This window comes from Cygnus atratus, chromosome Z, assembly GCF_013377495.2.
Source record: "Cygnus atratus isolate AKBS03 ecotype Queensland, Australia chromosome Z, CAtr_DNAZoo_HiC_assembly, whole genome shotgun sequence".
NCBI classification, from domain to species: Eukaryota; Metazoa; Chordata; class Aves; order Anseriformes; family Anatidae; genus Cygnus; species Cygnus atratus.
The window spans coordinates 72,998,586-73,017,496 of record NC_066396.1 but is presented as its reverse complement, the minus strand read 5'-3'; the positions used below and the strand labels follow the sequence as shown (position 1 = coordinate 73,017,496).

Here is an 18,911-nt window from a genome sequence, read left to right as displayed (position 1 = left end):
GCCTGTGTAGGTACTTAAGCGTGTTGGAGTATGTTAGGTTTGCTTAGTGCTAAAAAATACCCTTTTGATTCTCTGTTACCTTTGTTCTCATTACAAAGTAATTGAAGAGTTTGTATTTGAACAATGAAGCTCATCTATCATTTTGCAGCATTTAGGTGGCTTTCTTGATGGTTGTCTTTTTTTCAAGCTCAATAGAAGGATAAAAGGTACATCGACTGATATATAACTCAGGGTGAGGCAAGTCAAGAAGGCAAACTGGAGATCTAAATTGCTGATTTTATTCCATGTGTTAAGTGTTCTCAAAAACTAAAGGCAATCCAGGCAACAGTTGGACATGGAAAGAGCATGTTATGATTTTTGATGTGGACTGTAAGGAAAACCATGTAGCAGTTTTCAGATTACCAGGAAAAAAAAAAAGAAAAAAAAAAGAAAAAAGAAACAAAAGAAACAAAACCAACCAAACAAAAAACAGCTATTTGCAAGGTTATATATATATATATATATATACTGCAAGAAATTTAGGAAAGTTGGCAGTATATGGAAGTTTGGCACATACAGAGTGGAGGCAGTCTGTATCCATGTAGGTCTTCGCAGATATAGAGAGACACTTACATTTGCTTGCTTTCTTAATCTTCTAATGCCTCTCCAAAACAGAGGGAAAATTTGTCTAGGTTCTTCCTGGAAATTACATTTTATTTTCCTTATCCACACAGAATGAGGAGGTGAACTCCTGTCCAATTTCTCATGATTGACCTTTTTCAGAGAGCTATTAGTCACGAACAGGAAAAATCTCTGTACTCTCACGCTATGCACAGGTTAACTTCTGTGTCGCTTTCATCCTCTTCACACATTCAGTTTAATAAATGCCATCGTTTAAGGTTATTTTCATCAATGAATAGATTACGATGAAGAGCAGCAAACAGATGAGTTGCTCAGGAGATCCCCACCTTCTATTTCTGTCAGTGTGGTTGCTCCGTCTCAGTCAGTGGCATCTCTCTGCCCTATGATCCTCTTGAAAAATACTTTAATTCAGAATTTTTTTTATTTTTCTTTTGGCAGAACTGTTGCCTCAGAAGACATAAAAGCCTCTGCGTTGAGCATGTGTATAGAGAAACCTCTGGCCTTTGTCTGTCACAGTACAACCCTCTTGCGTTACAGCTTCTGTATATACAACGCCGGGCAGTTTTCTGAGAGTAAAAGTAGAGATGATCTCCCATACAGGTTAAAACATATTCCCCTCCTCCTCCGCTCCACTGCTTCCGCTGCTTAAGCTGAAATCACCAATAGATTTTGGAGTTAGCGTTGTTCTGGCATAGCAGAATCCCCTTATATGTCCTTGGATGAGAGATGTCCTTGCCTCAGTGAGAGTACAGGCATCAATGCAGTTAAGAGTCATGACTGATACACACTTTGAAGGTGCTCTCAGGAATTTAGAGAAGAAGACTATAATTCATTGATCTGTCTTCCATAAGCCAGCTGATACTGACATTTGAGTGAATGACAGGACACACAATCATCCAGTAAAAATTAGATGGCCCAGGGTATGGTGAGAAACCTGACTAATTTAGGCTAGATACCTAAATTGTGCATGGTGTATATTATGAGGCATTCATTCTGTCTTTGTTGGCAAAATCAACTTAATGCCACAGCAATTCATGTGGGAGGAGAATAATACCAAATACTAATAATACCAAAACCCCAAATTCAGCTTGAAATTTTGATTTAAATTTGTGGCAACATATGCTTAAACTTAGTATAAATGCAGCAACGTATGGAACTTTTTTATTTTTTTAGTTCTTTTCAAAGGGGTGACTTCGTGTGTTCTGGCCTGATCATGTCAGCAAATGGAGCCAACCTTCAGCTGCTGGAGATGGCCTCATTTTGTTGGGGGCAGGTGGTTTCACAAGTCTCTGCTGGTACACTTTGTCCCCTAGCAGAGAGGTAGAGACGTGCCTGATTTAATGCTGGCAGCTCTCTACATTCATACACATATCACCAGTCTTATTGTTTGTTCATTTGGGCCTTTCACATACCACCAGTAGGGAAAGAAGCATTTATTTTAGAGAAAAATGTGACTGTGGAAATGTAAATTATCTGCAGGCATAGCTTACTCTCCCCTAACATTAATTGTAGCTCACTTTTATTTAGCACTTGACATTGTCCATTTAATTCAGCACTGAAGTTTTAGAAAGGTTTCTAAAGCATCACTTACACTTTCATTGTCTGCCTTCAGTAGCAAAAACAACCAAACAAGCAAATAAAACAACCAAACAAACAAAAAAACAGCATAGGTGAGCTACCATTTAACTCTAAAGCAGTAATAAGAGAACATATGCCCATTAAGCAGTAACAGAAGAATCCTACTAGGCTATTTGTAAAATTGCTTGCCAAACTGGGAGTGTGCATTCCTCAAATATATACTGGGCAGTCTTTCCTTAGAACAAACTACTTTGTATTTATTGTCAACATTAATGCATTAATGTGCCTGTGAGAGGTATGCTGGCCAATGACAGACTGCACTATGATCAAAGTCGTGTTGAGATGTAGTTATGTGTCTTTCTTCCTGTTGGATAAAGACTTCCTAATTTCAGTTTATCTAAGGAAAAAAATGACAAAATATTCAACTCACTTATTCATAAATTAGCTGTGGGTGGATCTTGTGCAGACAGCACAGTCAGGAAATTAAGTCTGCTGAAATCCCTGCTAAGAAATTGCAGTTTTCTGAACTTTTTACTATTTTGAGAATATTGAAAATTATGGTTATTATTCATTCAAATGAAAAATTAGTGATCTAATATACAACCACTTTATGAAGCACACTAAGTTAAATATTTGTACGTGGACTTTGTGCTAATACATATTAATATACCCTATCGTTTCCAGAAAAGTAACAAAACAGTTGTTTCTGAATTCTCAACTCTGTGCTAACATTTGTTGTGAAACCTTTCTTTTTATCCCAAACCAACATTTCCTGTGCAGCTGTCTTTTCACATTTTTCGCCGCTGGAAGGAAGAATTAATGGACCATTCAAACAGAAAGGCACTCAGTGAGGAAAGAGACAGATCTATCCCCTGTGGGGGGCTGCTGTCCCTGCACAGCCCCTTGTGATGGGTACCGAGAGGGTGGAAGAGGACCCCTCGCTGGTTTGCCTTGGACAGAGCTGCTTCATCCTGAGGAAGGTGATTTGCTATTCTCTGCTGGGTACAGTCACAGAAACATTCAGGCTGGAAAAGACCTCTAAGGTCTTTTAAGACCTCTGAGGCCTCTAAGGCCTCATCCTCTCTCCTGTCCCACACCTCAGACCAGGATTGTCCCTCTGCCCACCTTCTCCAGCATATTCCATGCCCAGGAAGAAAGACAAGGAAGATATTAAGGAGAATTCTGGCTGGGCACAGAATATCTGGAGAGAGCAGGGACTGACAGAAATGTCCCTGGCAGAAATAACCACCTGGGGTGGTTATTACTTAAAATCAGTGAGGAACAACTATCTGCAGCAGATTAAATTTGGTCTTTTCACTGTTTGTCAGGTTAGCTGCCTGTTGTAAGGGAAATCAGAAGTTTCTGAGGAAAACAGAAGGGTCTGAAAAGATGCACAGGCTGGTCCTGGGGCAGCATCCCTGCTGTGACAGCTGGTTCAGGAGTGAAATTAATGTGAGCAGTCCCATCACAGCCACGGCCCAAACTGTTCTGGCAGGACTTAGCAAGGTATACCTTTTTTTTTTTTTTTTTTTTTAACACCTTTTTAAAGCCCTGAGTGTGCTGGGGCCCCCAGGAGGGGCACAGGCACCACCTGTGTTGTCTCTGTGAGCCCAGCCAGCTTTCTGACCAGCTCCTCTCCTCTGGGCCCACATGCAGGGAAACAGGCACGTATTTCCTTCCACCTGTTTTCTGCATCAGGCTGTACAGGGCCACATGCTGCCTTTCACTCTCTCACAAAAATTTGGTTTACCTCACCGTTATGATTATATATGCCCCCAGTACAAGGGTGCTGGCAGACGTCCCTGAAGTCATTACCTGCACGGTGCTTTGGATCGAGGCCTAGTGAACTGCAATTATTTGAGGAGGCTTTCCTTTTGAAGCTGACACCTTAATCACTAGACCCTTGGTTCTTTACAGAGGCAGAACCCTCCTGGCCGCAATTAATAAAATCTGCAGGCTGTGGCCCCGTGCAGCCTGTGTGAGGCAAAGCATAGTGCTTTAATGGTTTAACCTTTTGGGTTGGTGCTTAACTCCTAACAGGTGCCACCAATCAGCATAAAAATGGAAACCAGAACTGACGTGTTTGTGTTGCTTTGTGTCTTTCTGTCCAGGTGAAATAACCAAGCAGCTCCTCTGCCTGGCAAAGAACTCAGCATCTGCCAAGGTGGGAGGTGTTGGTTTGACCTTATGGACTTACTTTTAATCAGTGATGGGATGACTGGGGACAAATGTGTTCACTCACAAATTTCACACAAGTCTGCTAATGCAAGCCTCTGGAACACACATTCTGTATAAATCCCACCAGAAGGGGGCTTGCTGGAAGCAGCGAGACCAGCTGAACCCATCAGGACCACTGCTGCCTGCAACTGTGTGTGACGGAGTGCAGCCTCTCTTTTGAGATAGATACTGGTCTTGGGTGCTTGTATCCCTGGGGTCTGATTCTGCAAACAGGTACAGCATGCAGACTAGACCCGAATACAAGGCCCCTGAAAGCTAAATATAAGTGCTACTTAATAAATAGCACCCCTGCAAGGATCACTTGCTTCTAAGGAGACAGAATTAACAGGGTTTTAGTCCCAATCTGGAAGTTCACGAAGTTTTTTTTTTTGTATGTGAACAGTCCTGTTGAAATCACTGGGATCAACTACCAAGGTCAAAGCAACATTTGCATCTGCCACTGATCTGAAGCCTACTGCAGATGCTTGCCTAGAGCTTGGTTTTTCAGATTGCATGCTTTTGTTGACTTTGATAGGATTATTTGCCCCAATTTAGTGCATGGTGGGCCATTATGTGTGGGTCTGGGCTTTAATCTGCTAGCAGATGCCTCTGTTCCCATTCCTCCTCCTATCCCTGTACTACAGATTTCACCTTCTTGCATTAGGTGTACTCAAACCTGCTGCAAAATGTGTTGTCCACTCACAGTCACAGCTGAAAAATCATAGTGCTTATCCTGTGCTTGAAAGCCTTTATAGAAATGTGGAGCTACAGCAGGATGACTGAAACTGGTATGGTTATGAAGCTGCCTAATAAATTATTTAAATAGTATGGGTTTATATATATATATATAATATATATATATATTTGCTTGCATTTGGGCTATAGTGCTGCCACTGAACTCATGCTTTATGATGAAAACTAACATATATTTAGGCTTAACTACATGTAATCACTTCTTAAATACTGTTTTTTTGTTTTTGTTTGTTTTTTATGATGCTACTTGAATCAGCATAAGTATGGAGTCAAAGTATCATTTGGAACAGAGGACTAGGAAAATAATTCTACCAAAAAATTAGCATGCTGGCCAAAAACATGTGGTCATATTGATTGCAATCAGTAACACCCAAAGATTTTAAGACTGAAGTCACACCAAAAGAAGAAGTAAACACTGTCCCTGTCTGCTGGCAATGTTCTGCTTTCAGCTGCTGTTATCATTTCAAAATAATCCTCATCTGAGTGGAAGAGAATTCCTTGTGCTGCACCTCAGCATGGATGCTGTCCGCTTGTTCTTCCATGTGATGCCTATCACAGAGGAAGAGGCTGAAGGAACTCACTGCATGTGTTCTCCTGTCCTAACAAGTACAGAAATCCCTTTCAGAGCAGTCCTGTACGGTCACAAAACTGTACTCAGTTAAAAGATTATTGTGACATTATTATTAGAAATAGCTGCAGCAACGACTTGCCAAATGAACCATTAAAAGAAAACCAGGTTCACTGAACCACAACAAAATTCATTAGAGCTTGCTTTGGGCAACATACGGTCTTTGAAGGTCTTTATCTTTTTAACTATTCATCTCTTCCAGCGTCTGTGGCAAAGCCCTCCACCTCTCTTTTTATTTCTTTTGAATGTAAATACTCATTTCCAATAATGCACATTTCCTTTATTGACAAGCTCATTTGGCAGTGTGTCACTGGTAAATCAGGCAATCTGCCAACATACAGAAATGTGAATGGCAAAAAAACAAACGAAAAAACATGCACACAAAAAAAAAAACTTTATACTGTTAGCGTGAATGATAAATTCTTTATGCTTGGGGAACACTGGTTATGACCTTTTGGCTGTTGCTTTCACTCTTTAGCTGAGTGTTTGCTGGTCTTCAGTCTAAAGTTTCACCGATCCTAAACAGCTTTTATTTCAGATGACAAAAGAGGAGGTCCGAACCTGATTCCTCTAAATGGAGGACTCACAATTGGAGCCCACTGTGTAAAATACAGGCAGTAGCTTGCCTGTGTCTCGGAGCATATGCCAACACTGCCGTCTAGCTTCTGCAGAGGTTGTTGCATGCTTTTGCTTCATTCTAGCTGATTACATTCACATGCGAGGCAGTGTTACAGAGCCACCTGTAGTGGCTGGGGCATCATAACATGGGCTTCTGTTCTCAGACAGGGTCCTCTGACATGCCACCCTCCGCTGGTCTCAGTGTTGTCTTCCATTTGCTGTTCCTCTCTCCTGTCCTTATTCTGTGTCTCACGGTATACCATGCATACAATTATTTTTTTCTCTTTCACCACAAAAATCTGAAGTTCTGTCTTTAGGACTACGGGCATTTTATATATAGTCACCACTGGGATTTTAAAAGGTTTTTAGGCTTCCATTTACCATGCTATAAGCTTGTGTATATTTACCAAAATCCGTATTTATACAGTTTTTAGGCTACAGGTAGTGTTGCATAAAAAGTAGGCAAGAAAATAGAAAGCAAATACTTATTATTAAGACAACAGGGATCTGTTAAACTGTGGCTTGAACTTGTGTAATTCCTCCATTTTCAAACAATCTATAATGCAGGAATTAAGCCATTACGTTCCAGCTTCCTTGCTGCTGTAATTCGAGACAAATTGATTATCATTGGTAGATTAAGGTGATTTGAGGTAGAATTCAGCCCACAGTTTCCTGTTTGGCTGATTATTTTGTTTCCATTTCTTGACTTTCTTCCATTAGCCTTCATTCAATAAATTCAGCTACAGCAGTAGCTATCCCTACATATTCCTGTCAACCTTATAATTAACATGTATCCATGGGTACTGCCTCACGTTAGTGAAGCAAGGTCGTATTTGAAGGGGAATCTTTTGTATCGGTTGAAGCAGCTGTTATTGTGGCTGCATACCTGGATGAATCAATTAATCATTTCATTAAGCTAAAGTGCCTCTTAGCGATGCTAATCAAAAGCACGCTGATCACAATTTTCCCAAACAACCCCCTGAAACCTAAACCAACAAACAAAACACTCTGTGACTAACAAACAAGCTTTGCTGTCATAAACAGGCTAAGCTTTATTTAACACAATCATAATAAGATCTGAAGGGGATTTCATTGGCATTATGAATATGTTCCTTTAGGGATGATACGCATTAGCAAAACAGCCATCCCTGGCGATTGCATCTGAATGGTTAATGCTGCTTAAAGCTTGAAGCAGGGTTTTTATTTGCTATACCATTTTGGACAGGAAACATTTTCTGATCTTCACTGCATTTTTGTGGGTGAGGAGAGTCCTGGCCCCTTCTGCGACACCCCCAGTGCAAGCTGAGGGGTTTTGCACGTGCTGCTCCTTGATTTCCACAGGCAAGGACAGGAGAGCAAGCCAAGCAGAGTTTGAAAGGGAAGGGGACGTGGAACAGACAACATAGGTGGTAGCACTGAAAGTGGGCAGCTTCAGAGGGAGCTTCTTTAGAGGGGAGAGGTCAGCATGTAAAGAAATGAGACAAGTAGCATCAAAACTGCACAGGAACTGAATTTTTAACACTGTTACTGCTGATATACTGAGCTCGTATTCTCTTTTCTCCTGAGACTAGGTATCTGCTGAGTAATTTCTTAACTTACTTTCAATCCAGGTCTCAGGATCTTAATCCTGGACACTGATCCCTATGGCCTCGGCGTCAGAACAACGCACAGCTGTCGGGCACAAGAGCCAGAGTGAAGATTTTCTCCAGCGTGAGAAACTGAGCTGATTCTAAACCTCAAGTTTCTGGGATTTCTCTGGTTACTTGGAGCTCCACAGAGCTGTGGGCTCTGCTTCGCACTCTAGGGAGCAGCCGAGGGCCTCCGGACGCTGCTGGAGACCCGCGGGGCAGGCAGGGAAGCGCTGCTGGGGCTGGGGAGCGGTGCTGCGGTGCGCTTCTCCATCTGGTGGCCGCTTACGAGTAAAGCGGTTCAGGGTGGTCACAGCAGCTCAGCTACCCTGAAGGCACAAGGCTCCCTGGAGAAAGAGAGGCAGAGAGAGTTGTCTGTCTGCACAGAGACCTTTGCAAGGGGCACCACGGCAGCCTGTGGCAATTTTTATGTATTTGTGAGGAGCCCTGCTGGCAGTCCTAGGGCTGCGGCTGCTGCTCGGGACATGGGAGCAAGTCCCCCGCTAGGTGGGTGAAGCTCTGCCGCTGGCAGAGGCTCTGAGAGGCTCTGGGAGCAGAGCCCAGCCTCGCAGGGGAAGGCTGCTCCCCAGCCCAAGGAGGTCTGTGGGTCTAAGGGGGTGGCATAGGTCGGGGCTGGTTCTGGGTGAGGAGCCACCAGGCTTCTGCTCCTGCCAGTTGCACAGATACAAGCTGTCGCGCCCCACATTGTGATCTCACTAACTTTCAGAACTTTCTTCCTAGCTCACAGATGAATTGCCCCCCATGAAGGGGATTGGTGTCCTCGCCTGAGCCAGGCCTCTCTTCACAAGCATTTTTGAGTGAGCACCAGGTAGCAGGAACAAGCAGCTCACAGTGAGGAAAAGACGCTTCCAGCTGCCTGTTTTGGTGACTCTGGAGTTGCAGATGGTCTCTCCAGGTGGATCCGACCTTGCCTAAAAGCTGACACGTGCATGCAGCATTTAGGAAGTGGACTGAAGAGGACCCTTGTGGACAGCGGTCTCTCAGATATGCCAGACGTGGGAGCAGGTAAGAGTCCTGGTGGCAGCGATGGAGGTGGGTGATGGGGAGGGGCTCAGCCCCAGTCCCCGGGACAGGAATGGTGCATGTCCCAGGTGCAGCTACTGGGATAACTGGAGCGAGTAAACCCAAAGGGAGTGCCAGGACCAGGACTGCAGATCACAGCACGTGTGCCTGGTATTGGTGAGCAAAAGCGTTTGCATCTTCCTCCAAACCCCACAGGTAACTGTGTGTGTGTGTGCAGGTGGATGTAATTTGCTAGCAAACTTCCAGCCTGTCCTGGGAACAGACAGGGCTATCAGGTGCACAGAGGCCTGTGCTGATGTCCTGTGAGGAGCAGCTGAGGGCACTGGGGTTGTTTAGTCTGGAGAAGAGGAGGCTCAGGAGAGACCTCATTGCTCTCTACAGCTACCTGAAAGGAAGGTGTGGGGAGCTGGGGGTCGGCCTCTTCTCACAGATAACTAGTGATAGGGCTAGAGGGAATGGCCTCAAGTTGTGCCAGGGGAGGTTCAGGCTGGAAATGAGGAGACATTTCTTCTCAGAAAGAGCAGTCAGGCATTGGGATGGGTTGCCCAGGGAGGTGGTGGAGTCACCGTCCCTGGGGATGTTTAAGGAAAGGCTGGGCCTGGTGCTTAGGGACATGGCTTAGTGGGTGACATTGGTGGTAGGGGGATGGTTGGACCTGATGACCTTGGAGGTCTCTTCCAACCTTAATTTTTCTGCGATTTGGGAGATCCGCGGGTGTCTGTGGGTGCACACCACTTAGCAACGAGCACCAAGCCGGACCAGCCCTGCCCCGCCGCCCCCCCTCCCGCGGCTCCCTGTAACAAACCAGCGCGGCGATCCTTCACCTCGTTGCCCTCCCTCAGGGACGCACCTTGCGCTTTATCCTCCCCTCAGAGCTCCTCGGGCGGCGTCCTTCGGCCTCTCTCCTCCTCTTCCTCCTCCCCTCAGGGCACCGCGGTCCCGCCCTGCAGCAGCCTCCTCGCTGCCTCCCGCGCCCCGTACAGCACGTAGCCCCACGACAGCAGCACCACGGCGGCCAGCACCTGCGGGGGGGGGGGGGGGGGGGAAGCGACAAGAGGGCGTGAGGCGGGGACATCGCGATACGGGGATATCGGGACACGGGCCCACCCTCCCCCCCTCACGCACCAGGCGGCACAGCGGCCGCGGGTCCCTCCGCGTCATGGCGGCGCCTGCCCGACGCTAAGATGGCGGCGCGGGGAGCGGAAGTGACGCCATGAGGCGGCGACCGGCCCGTTGCCCCGCTGCCGGGGAAGCGGCGGCGGCGGCGGGGGGATTGGAACCCGGTTTCCGTGGCAACGGCACTTCCGCCGCCGATGTCGGAGCCGCGGCGGGGCCTGGCGGAGCGCGGCCGCCGCCGCCCGGTGCGGGAGGAGCGCCGGAACCGGGACCGCGGCCGGGACCGAGACCGGGACCGGCAACGCGCTGGGGCCGGGGCCGGGAACGGGAATGGCTTCGGCCGCTGCCGTGCTCGGCACAGGGGGAAGGCGGCCGCGGAGCCGGGCCGGGCCCGGAGCGAGGCCTCGGCGGCGGTGAGTGCGGGCCTGGACCCTCCGTCTGTCCGTCCGTCCGTCCGTCTGTCCGTCCGGTGGCGGTGCCCCCCCGTCACCGGGAGCCCCTTTGTTCGGGCAGCCCGAGGCACACGAGCACCTGTTGTCAGTTCCCGTGCCTGGTGCGCCGTCTGTCCTCGCTGACCCCTTTGTCTCCTCCTTTTCTAGAGCGCAGCCCCCGCCGCCAAGGAGTTCCCAGGGGATAGCAATTTCCTGCCAAAAGCCAGCACCAGCAAGCTGCACCAGACCATGCCAACGGATGCGTCCCCTGACTCCAAGTGCCCCATTTGCTTGGACAGATTTGACAATGTCGCCTATCTAGATCGTTGCTTGCACAGGTTCTGTTTCCGTTGCGTCCAGGAGTGGTCGAAGAACAAAGCAGAATGCCCGCTCTGCAAACAGCCCTTCTTTTCCATTTTCCATACGGTTCGTGCTGAGGATGACTTTGAGGAATACATACTCAGGCCTACGGAAAATGGCTCTTTTGCCAGCCCTGATGGCCAGAGGTTTCGTTACCGGACCACCTTAACAAGGGAACACGACGCCTCCTCTTACCACCAAGGCAGTTCCTCATCTCTAAGGACAGTGTCCCCTCCGGATAATGGGATTTTGTTCGAAGGGTTGTCAAGCCAGCTGGTTCAGCAGAGTGATGGGGAGATTCAGCAGATGATAAGGAGGCTGGCCTTGAGGAGACAGGCCAGCACAGAGGGCAGATATGTGGGGCACATTCCGGAGGAGGAGATGATCAGCTTCCGCAGGGCCCTGTACCGCACGGGGATGCGTGTCCGTAGCATTCAGGACGGCGGCCGCTACCGAGACATTTCAGCAGAGTTTTTCCTCCACAACGCCGCTTGCCTTCACAGGTTGGTTCCCTGGCTGAGGCGAGAGCTTATAGTCTTGTTCGGTTCCCACGGGTCTCTGGCTACCATCGTGCACCATGTCATTGTCAGGAATATCACCAGGTACGATCTGGAGAGTCAGGCCTTCGCTGATAGTTTGAAGCCATTTTTGCTGAATCGGACCGAACACTTCCTCCATGAATTCATCAGTTTTGCCCGTTGTCCATTTAACTTAGAAGCATACGATCACCATGCCAATTATGACTGTCCTGCACCGTCATATGATGAAGGAAGCCACTCAGAGTCGTCAATCATTACTATATCTCCCGATGAGGTAGATTCTCACGGGCCAGACCACCGTTCATCCATGACTGGTATTGGCCAGGCCCCCTGGGATGATGAAACTCCAGGGCCTTCCTATTCCATTTCAGATGAGGTCCGTACAAACATGGCTTCTCCTCTGGAGACATCAGAAAGTTCTGATGAAGACTCTGCTGCAAAGAGAACCGAACGACAGACTCAGTTACAGGCAAATGCTGACTCAAATGACAGTGACTCTTCTTTGGACAATTGTGTTATTGTTGGGTATGTTAAGCCACTAGCTGAGAGGACACCAGAACTGGTTGAGCTGTCCTCAGACTCTGAGGAGTCCATCAGGGAGGAGAAAAGGGAGGATGTGAAAAAACAGCAGTCAGTCCAGTGTCGTAGCTGGAGTGACAGCGAACAAAGCAGGAGCTCATCACCACGCTCCCCTGTGTATAAAGAGAATGTAGGAAGCTGTAGGAGCTCCTTATCCCCTGCAGTCGAGAAAACAGAGTTGAAGGATGAGGAGAAAAACAAAGGTAAAGCAAAAGCTCTGTCTCCACAGGACTCGATCTGGAGCCCCTCTTCGGAGAGGGACATGATGTGCTCCCCTTGCAATCACAGATTGTCCAGAAGGAGAAAGTCCAGGAGTCCGCAGTCCTGTTCACAGAACAGTCAAGGCAGTCATGACCATCAGTCTAGGAGGGAGCATCACAGCAAACGCCAGCTTCAAAAGAGGCGATCAAGAAGCAGAGAGAGCAGCAAACATAGGAGCAAAAGAAGCAGGAGGAGGTCGAGATCTCCTGACACTAGTGTCTCCCAAAAAAGCCAGAGAGGCTCCCTTAGTCGTGAGAGCACTACATCCAGGGAAGTAAGCAGATCACGATCGCGTAGCAAAGGCCATGGCAAAAGGAGATCGAGGAGCAGAGACAGTGACCAATGTCATGTAAGAGACAGTTACCAAAGTAGATACCACCGGGGTTATGCTTTCTATAGTCGAAAGACACTTGGAGAGGGCTCCTCCTGCAGGAGGAGGACTCAGTCCAGTGCTCGCTGTTCAAGGCAGTCTGCTAGTCCGGAGTACAGGTTACAGTCTTTTACTGAAAAGACAGATCCGCACAGCCAGAAGGGACTACATGAGAGACATTATTACTATTATGAACGACGCAGATCAAGGAGTCGATCAAGCAATAGGTCAGGGACCCCGTCTGGAGGGGCTGACAGAACGAAAAGCGAAAAGCCCGGTGGGAAAAGGAAGTACAAAACTCGGCACTTGGAGAGTGCAGTGAAGGAGAGCACAAGTCTAGAGAGAGAAAATGACCACAAGAAAAATTTCTCGAAACTCAGCGACTGCTACAAAAACGAAGATAGCCTTTCAGACAATCAAGCAAGTAGTGAGACAAAGCATAAGAAAAAGAGGAAGAAAATGAGAAGCCCAAGTGTGGAGATAGTCTATGAAGGAAAAGTGACAGACCCGACAAAGCACACGAAAAAGAAGAAGAAAAAGCATAAGAAGAAACACCGGAAACATCACGTACATTCCTCTCCAGTGGTGATTACAATTGATAGTGACAGTGGCAAGGAGCCAGAAAGTACTGAATGTGACAGCAGCGTTACTTGGACAGGCGCAACCAGGTTAAACGAGAGGGAAAATGAGTCTCCATCATCTCTTCTGGGAATGACAGGTTGTGAAGATGTTTACAGAGTGAGCGAGGAAACTGGAGAAGCAGCCAAAAAATACAGTATTCCTACTGGAAGAAGAGACTTCGATGGTGACATTGACATGAGAAATGCTGATGCTGAGCCTCAAGAAGCAGCTGGGAAGAGTCTGGTAGCAGATACGACAAGCAGCAACACCACTCACACAGAAACTGTAATTAGCTGTGGTCAAGGAGCACAAGCAACACCTTCCAGTCAACTGTCTTTACCCCAGTCTTCCTTACTAGAGTGTCCAGAGAGACCACCGTTGATACTACGGCTGCCAAAGAGACTTGTCAACAGATCCTGTTGGTCTGAGTCCCCAGAAAAAAACATGTAGCATATTTTACACTGAATAATTCTTAAAATTTTGAATTTAATAACTTTTTTTCATCCTTGAGAACAAAGCACGTGATGTGACTTGTGTGTTAAAAGACATTTGGGAACTGTGGAAACCCCTTGAATGTGTATGCACTTTTACACTGGAGAAGATAGAGCATTGTTAGTATGTAACTTCTGGGGTTTCTCAAAGGACTGCTCGAAAGCTATAATTTCATAAAGCCATCGTATTTTCTCATGGTATGTAAAATATATCCACAGAGTTATTTCAAAGCTGTGTTTAAGAACAAAACACACAACAAAAGCATACCAAAAGACAGAAAATACATTTTATGGGGATTGCTCTTCTTGTACCTTGGAAAAATTGCTTAGTTCATAAAAAAATGTTTCTTGATGTGTTGTATTTTGATTTGTGGGGTTTAAGCTGATCTCTGCTGAAAAGCAGTTGGCAATTTCTACATAGATCTTGAACAACACTTCCAGTAACATAAATTGAGTTATGTCAAAATCTGAATAAAGCAATAAGACTTTTTTTTTTATAAAGAATTTAAATCCATAGACTGTGTACTTTGCCAGCAGAACATTTCTCTTTCAGTTTTGGGTTTACAAACCATCCGACATTTGTGCTGTTGGTGGTACTCCAGGTTGGGAGGTTGTCAGATCCTAGCCCTCACTGAAAGCAGAAACACCTTTGGTCAGATTGCTCAGGGTCTGTGCAGTTTTGAATGTTCCCCAAACTGGAGATCGCACAGCCTCTCTGTGATACCTCTTCTAATGTCCGAGTATTTCCTTGGGATTTGTTGCTGTTGTTGTTTCAAATGTCCTTTTTTGTATTTCTCTTGTTGCAGCCTGCGTCTACTGCCTTGCATCCTATTGCTGTGCAACCCTAGAAGAGCCTGGGGTTATAGCTGTCTGTAGCTCCTCCTGAGCTTGCTGCATTAAGCATCTCCCCCAGCTCCCTTCACAATACATGTCCTGCTGTGTGTATGTACAGTGCATGGGGCCAGGCGGGGTCATGGTCTCTGGGTTGGGCACAGGAGTAGTTCCCCGCTGCTGATGCGAAGTTGCCTTCTGTCTCTTCTGTGTAACGGCCTTCCTGTGTGGTGGATTTGGCCTTGGCTGGCTTCCAGAGGCCCACCAGCTGCTGTCTCACACCCCCTTCTCAATAGGACAGCGTGAGAAAATAGCATGGGAGAGTTCCTGGGTTGAGATAAAGACAGGGAGATCACTTGCCAGTTACTGTCATGGGCAAAACAGCCTCAGCTTGGGGAAGATTAACTTAATTTACTCTCAGTTAAAAATAGAGTAGGATAGTGAATAACAAAAAACTGAAACCACCTTCCCTAACTCCCACTCTCCACAGGCTCAACTTCATTCCTGATCATTCTACCTCCTTCCCCCCAAGTAGTGCAGGGGGATGGTGATTGGAGGTTGAAGTCAGTCTGTAATGATTTTTGTCTTTACAGCTCCTTCCTCCTCATGCTTTCTCTTTGCTCCAACACGACCCACTTCAAGACCTGCTCCAGCATGGGTCCTTCCCACAGGGTGCAGTCCTTTGGGAACATGGCAATCCAGTGTGCGTTCTCCATGGGCGGCAGCTCCTGCCAGGAAACCTGCTTCTGCACGGGCTGCAGCTCCTGCGGGGGCTCTCCACGGGCCGCAGCCTCCTCCAGGCCACATCCACCTGCTCCAGCGGGGGCTCCTCCACGGGGGGGCTGCAGCGTGGAGATCTGCTCCATGTGGGACCCATGGGCTGCAGGGGGACAGCCTGCTCCACCAGGGGCCTCTCCACAGGCCCCAGGGGAACTTGTGGAGCACCTCCTGCCCTCCTGCTGCACTGCCCTTGGGGGCTGCAGGGCTGGCTCTCTCTGATTTTTATTAATCATCTCCGAGCTACTGCACAGTGTTTTTTACCCTTTCTTAAAAGTTTTCCCTTGAGGTACCATTATCGTTTCTGCTGGACCCATCTTTGGGCAGTAGCAGGTGCATTGGAGTCAGATAGAACTCTCTGTCTGGCATGGGGCAGCTCCTGCAGCCCCACCATAACCAAAACCTTGCCACATACACCCAGTACGCCTTGGCCTGGCAGATATGGATCCTCCAGGTCAATTGCTAGTTGGTTGTGTCTGCAAAGATGGCGATGAGGCATCTGACTGCATGATGAACTCCAGCTTAGTACCTAAATCCTAACATGATTCATTTTAGCACGGTACTGAAAATATGTTTCAGGCTCCATTATGTGCAATGCACGGAGATTTCATTACCATTCTGGGTTAACGAGATGACACCACAGTTTGTAAGGCTTTCCACACTTTCAAAGGTGCTGTCCTGTCCTGTCCAGAGAATGGGAGATTTTTGCAGAGGTTGTGAAGTTAATTATTGAAGAAGATCAGTCTTTGGGGCTGGGTGAGTTCACCTGTTTTCTGGCTCTCATGGGGCACCAGGGCTGACCGTAAAGAGATGACATGGTGGCAAATTGAAATTACTGTAATTCCACATAAATCCTGAAATTTGGAAATGGGACAAGGTATAGTGAGGGGTACTCCACTAGTGAAGGTTTCAAAAACCTGTAATAAAACTGGTGGCACCTATGGGGTTATCTAAGAGACAGGCAGTGGAACTGTGTCAAACATCTTGGCCCGCTACAACCACATTTGGTGCTGCAGAACAAAGGTGGACACAAGTTGGCAGTTTTAATGTCCATCACCTAAACTTTTTGTGATTATTATTAGAGGACCAGTTTCCTGACCTAGCTGGTCTGTTGGTGAATATGGACAATATGGAGAACCAAAATAGTCAATTTAAATAAAATAAGTCAAATAGTGGCAGGAAAAAGGTTTTGTCTCTGCAAACTCAAGCAATTGCTAATGCTGACAGTGCTCCTGTTGTGCTGCTATGGCCTTGGTTTCTTCCTCTCCGTCCCTTTCTGCACCCCTGGCTGCTTATCGTGCTCTGCCAGGTCTGTTAGAGGAGCTCACACTGTCTCCGCCCACCTCATGTGCTGTGAAGGCAGGGCATAGTGTGCATGTGCCTGTAGCATGGCAGATAGAATGGGGTGTCAGCAACAGATGCTGCAGTTACAGGAAGATCCAGGAAAGGTGTTATGGATGTTTAGAGGTATAGTTAGGGCATATGATCCAGTATGGACAGATGTTTATCAGTTGTTAGATGCTTTGTTTACTCTGGCTGAAAAAAAACACTTAATTTTGACAAAGGGACTGGGCTGCAGCCCAGTAAGACAGAACTGCATGCCTAGAGCAAGAACTAGGTTTACCAGAATTACCAGACTTGGGCAGGGGTGGATGCAGTTAAAATGGGTTGGTATCTGCAATAGACACAGCAGGGCAAATGATGGTAAATTGGACAAAGGTAAAAGACTGTCAGCAAGAACCAGAGGAACACCCCTCTGCTTTTCTAACTAGGTTGGAGAAACAGCTGAGAATCTGTGGGGGACTCTGCTGCTGGTCTGCATTCTTTATTCCACCCTCTGGAAGTCCAAATGATGAATTGAGACTCCAGGCTGTAGCAAGTCACTTCTTGTCATGAAGAAGCCCAGAACTTCCAAGATACTGTAACTTCCCCTTGGCTGAAAGCCTAAACACCTACAGTCACGATCCAAAAAGGATGGGAGCCACCTGTCCTGCAGGCATACAGAGATCACAACAGAGCTCAAAGGATTCCATGATACACACAGACACAAAGGTGTTGTTCACTAGAGATTCCTGTTTGTTGCAAATCAAAACAAATCACCACTAGCAAGTATACTTCCATTATAAGGCAAATATACAGCTATATATATTTAAGAGCTATTACAGACAGTACCAGGAAACAGGGAACAGGAAATAGTTTAAAAGTCACAGCAGTAGCAATTGGTGGTAGTAGAAAGGCAATTTGAAGTGAGGACATCAGCAAGATAGCAGCAGACAGGGTTTTGGGATCACTGTACATTCCAAAAAACTGTCAAGAATACTCTGGCATGGCAAATACTTATGGATTACAAAATTCTCAATGCTCTAACAGCAATCTGACTTATGAGAGAGGTCATACATATCAGTCCTATGTTTAGGATAGGGTATGCATCTATCTATATATACATAAAATTACCTGACATTTCAGCGAAGCTACAGCCTGTTTCAGGAGCAAGAAAAAGCGTAAAGACACAGAAGAGAAAAAGGAGGACGTGCAGCATAGGAGGTTTACCACACATCAGGCGTCGCTCATCACATGTCGGGGTGGCCCTGTCTCCCTTTCCATGTTCCTCAGTGTGGTGCTTTTACTCAGCTGGGCAGCCGAGCTCCACTACAACTGCTTTCTCACTCCCCCTCCTCAAAAGGAAAAGGGGAGAAAATATGACGGAAAGGGCTCAAGGGTTGAGACAAGGGCAGGGGGATCACTCAACAATTATTGTGATGGGCAAAACAGACTCAGAGTAGGGAGATTAGTAAAATTTATTGCTTATTACTAGCAAGCTAGAGAAGTGAGAAACAAAGGAAACAAACTACAAACACTTTCCCCCCATCCACCCTCTTCCACCTCCTCCCCCTGACTGGTGCAGGGGAAAGGGGGAATGGGGGCTGCGGTCAGTCCATGACGCTTCGTCTCCACCACTCCTTCACGGTCCCTCTCTGCCCCTGCTCCACGTGGGGTCCCTCCCACGGGATGCCGTCCTTCCCGAACTGAGCCTGCTGGGGGGCCACCCACAGGTAGCAGCTCTTCAGGAACTGCTCCCACACGGCTCCGTACCACGGGGTCCATCCTCCAGGAGCAAACTGCTCCAGCACAGGTCCCCCACGGGTGGGCGGCAGCTCCCCCCAGACCCCCTGCTCCTGCGTGGGCTCCTCTCCATGGGCTGCAGCTCCGGCCCGGGGCCTGCTCCTGTGGGGGCTCTCCATGGGCCGCAGCCTCCTCCAGGCCACATCCACCTGCTCCACCGGGGGCTCCTCCATGGGCTGCAGTGTGGAGATCTGCTCCATGTGGGACCCATGGGCTGCAGGGGAACTGCTGCTGCCTGCCTGGAGCACCTCCTGCCCTCCTGCTGCACTGCCCTTGGAGGCTGCAGGGCTGGCTCTCTCACATTTCTCAGTCCTCTCTCTCAGCT

The 18,911-nt window shown here is 47.4% G+C and overlaps 1 protein-coding gene and 1 long non-coding RNA gene across 2 annotated transcripts; one reads left to right on the top strand and one right to left on the bottom strand.

Moving 5' to 3' along the window:
* Nucleotides 1–7,437: 7,437 nt before the first annotated feature.
* On the bottom strand, nucleotides 7,438–10,308 carry LOC118257024 (uncharacterized). The gene is made up of 3 exons (XR_004781441.2): nucleotides 10,213–10,308; nucleotides 9,938–10,109; nucleotides 7,438–8,390 (listed from the first exon to the last, which is right to left on the bottom strand). It is a non-coding gene; the product is annotated as an uncharacterized LOC118257024 (long non-coding RNA).
* A 234-nt stretch (nucleotides 10,309–10,542) lies between these two features.
* On the top strand, nucleotides 10,543–14,351 carry TOPORS (TOP1 binding arginine/serine rich protein, E3 ubiquitin ligase). The gene is made up of 2 exons (XM_035564575.2): nucleotides 10,543–10,616; nucleotides 10,803–14,351. The coding sequence occupies exon 2, from the start codon at nucleotides 10,884–10,886 to the stop codon at nucleotides 13,812–13,814; it is 2,931 nt and encodes a 976-aa protein (XP_035420468.2). The 5' UTR covers nucleotides 10,543–10,616; nucleotides 10,803–10,883; the 3' UTR covers nucleotides 13,815–14,351.
* Nucleotides 14,352–18,911: the final 4,560 nt, after the last annotated feature.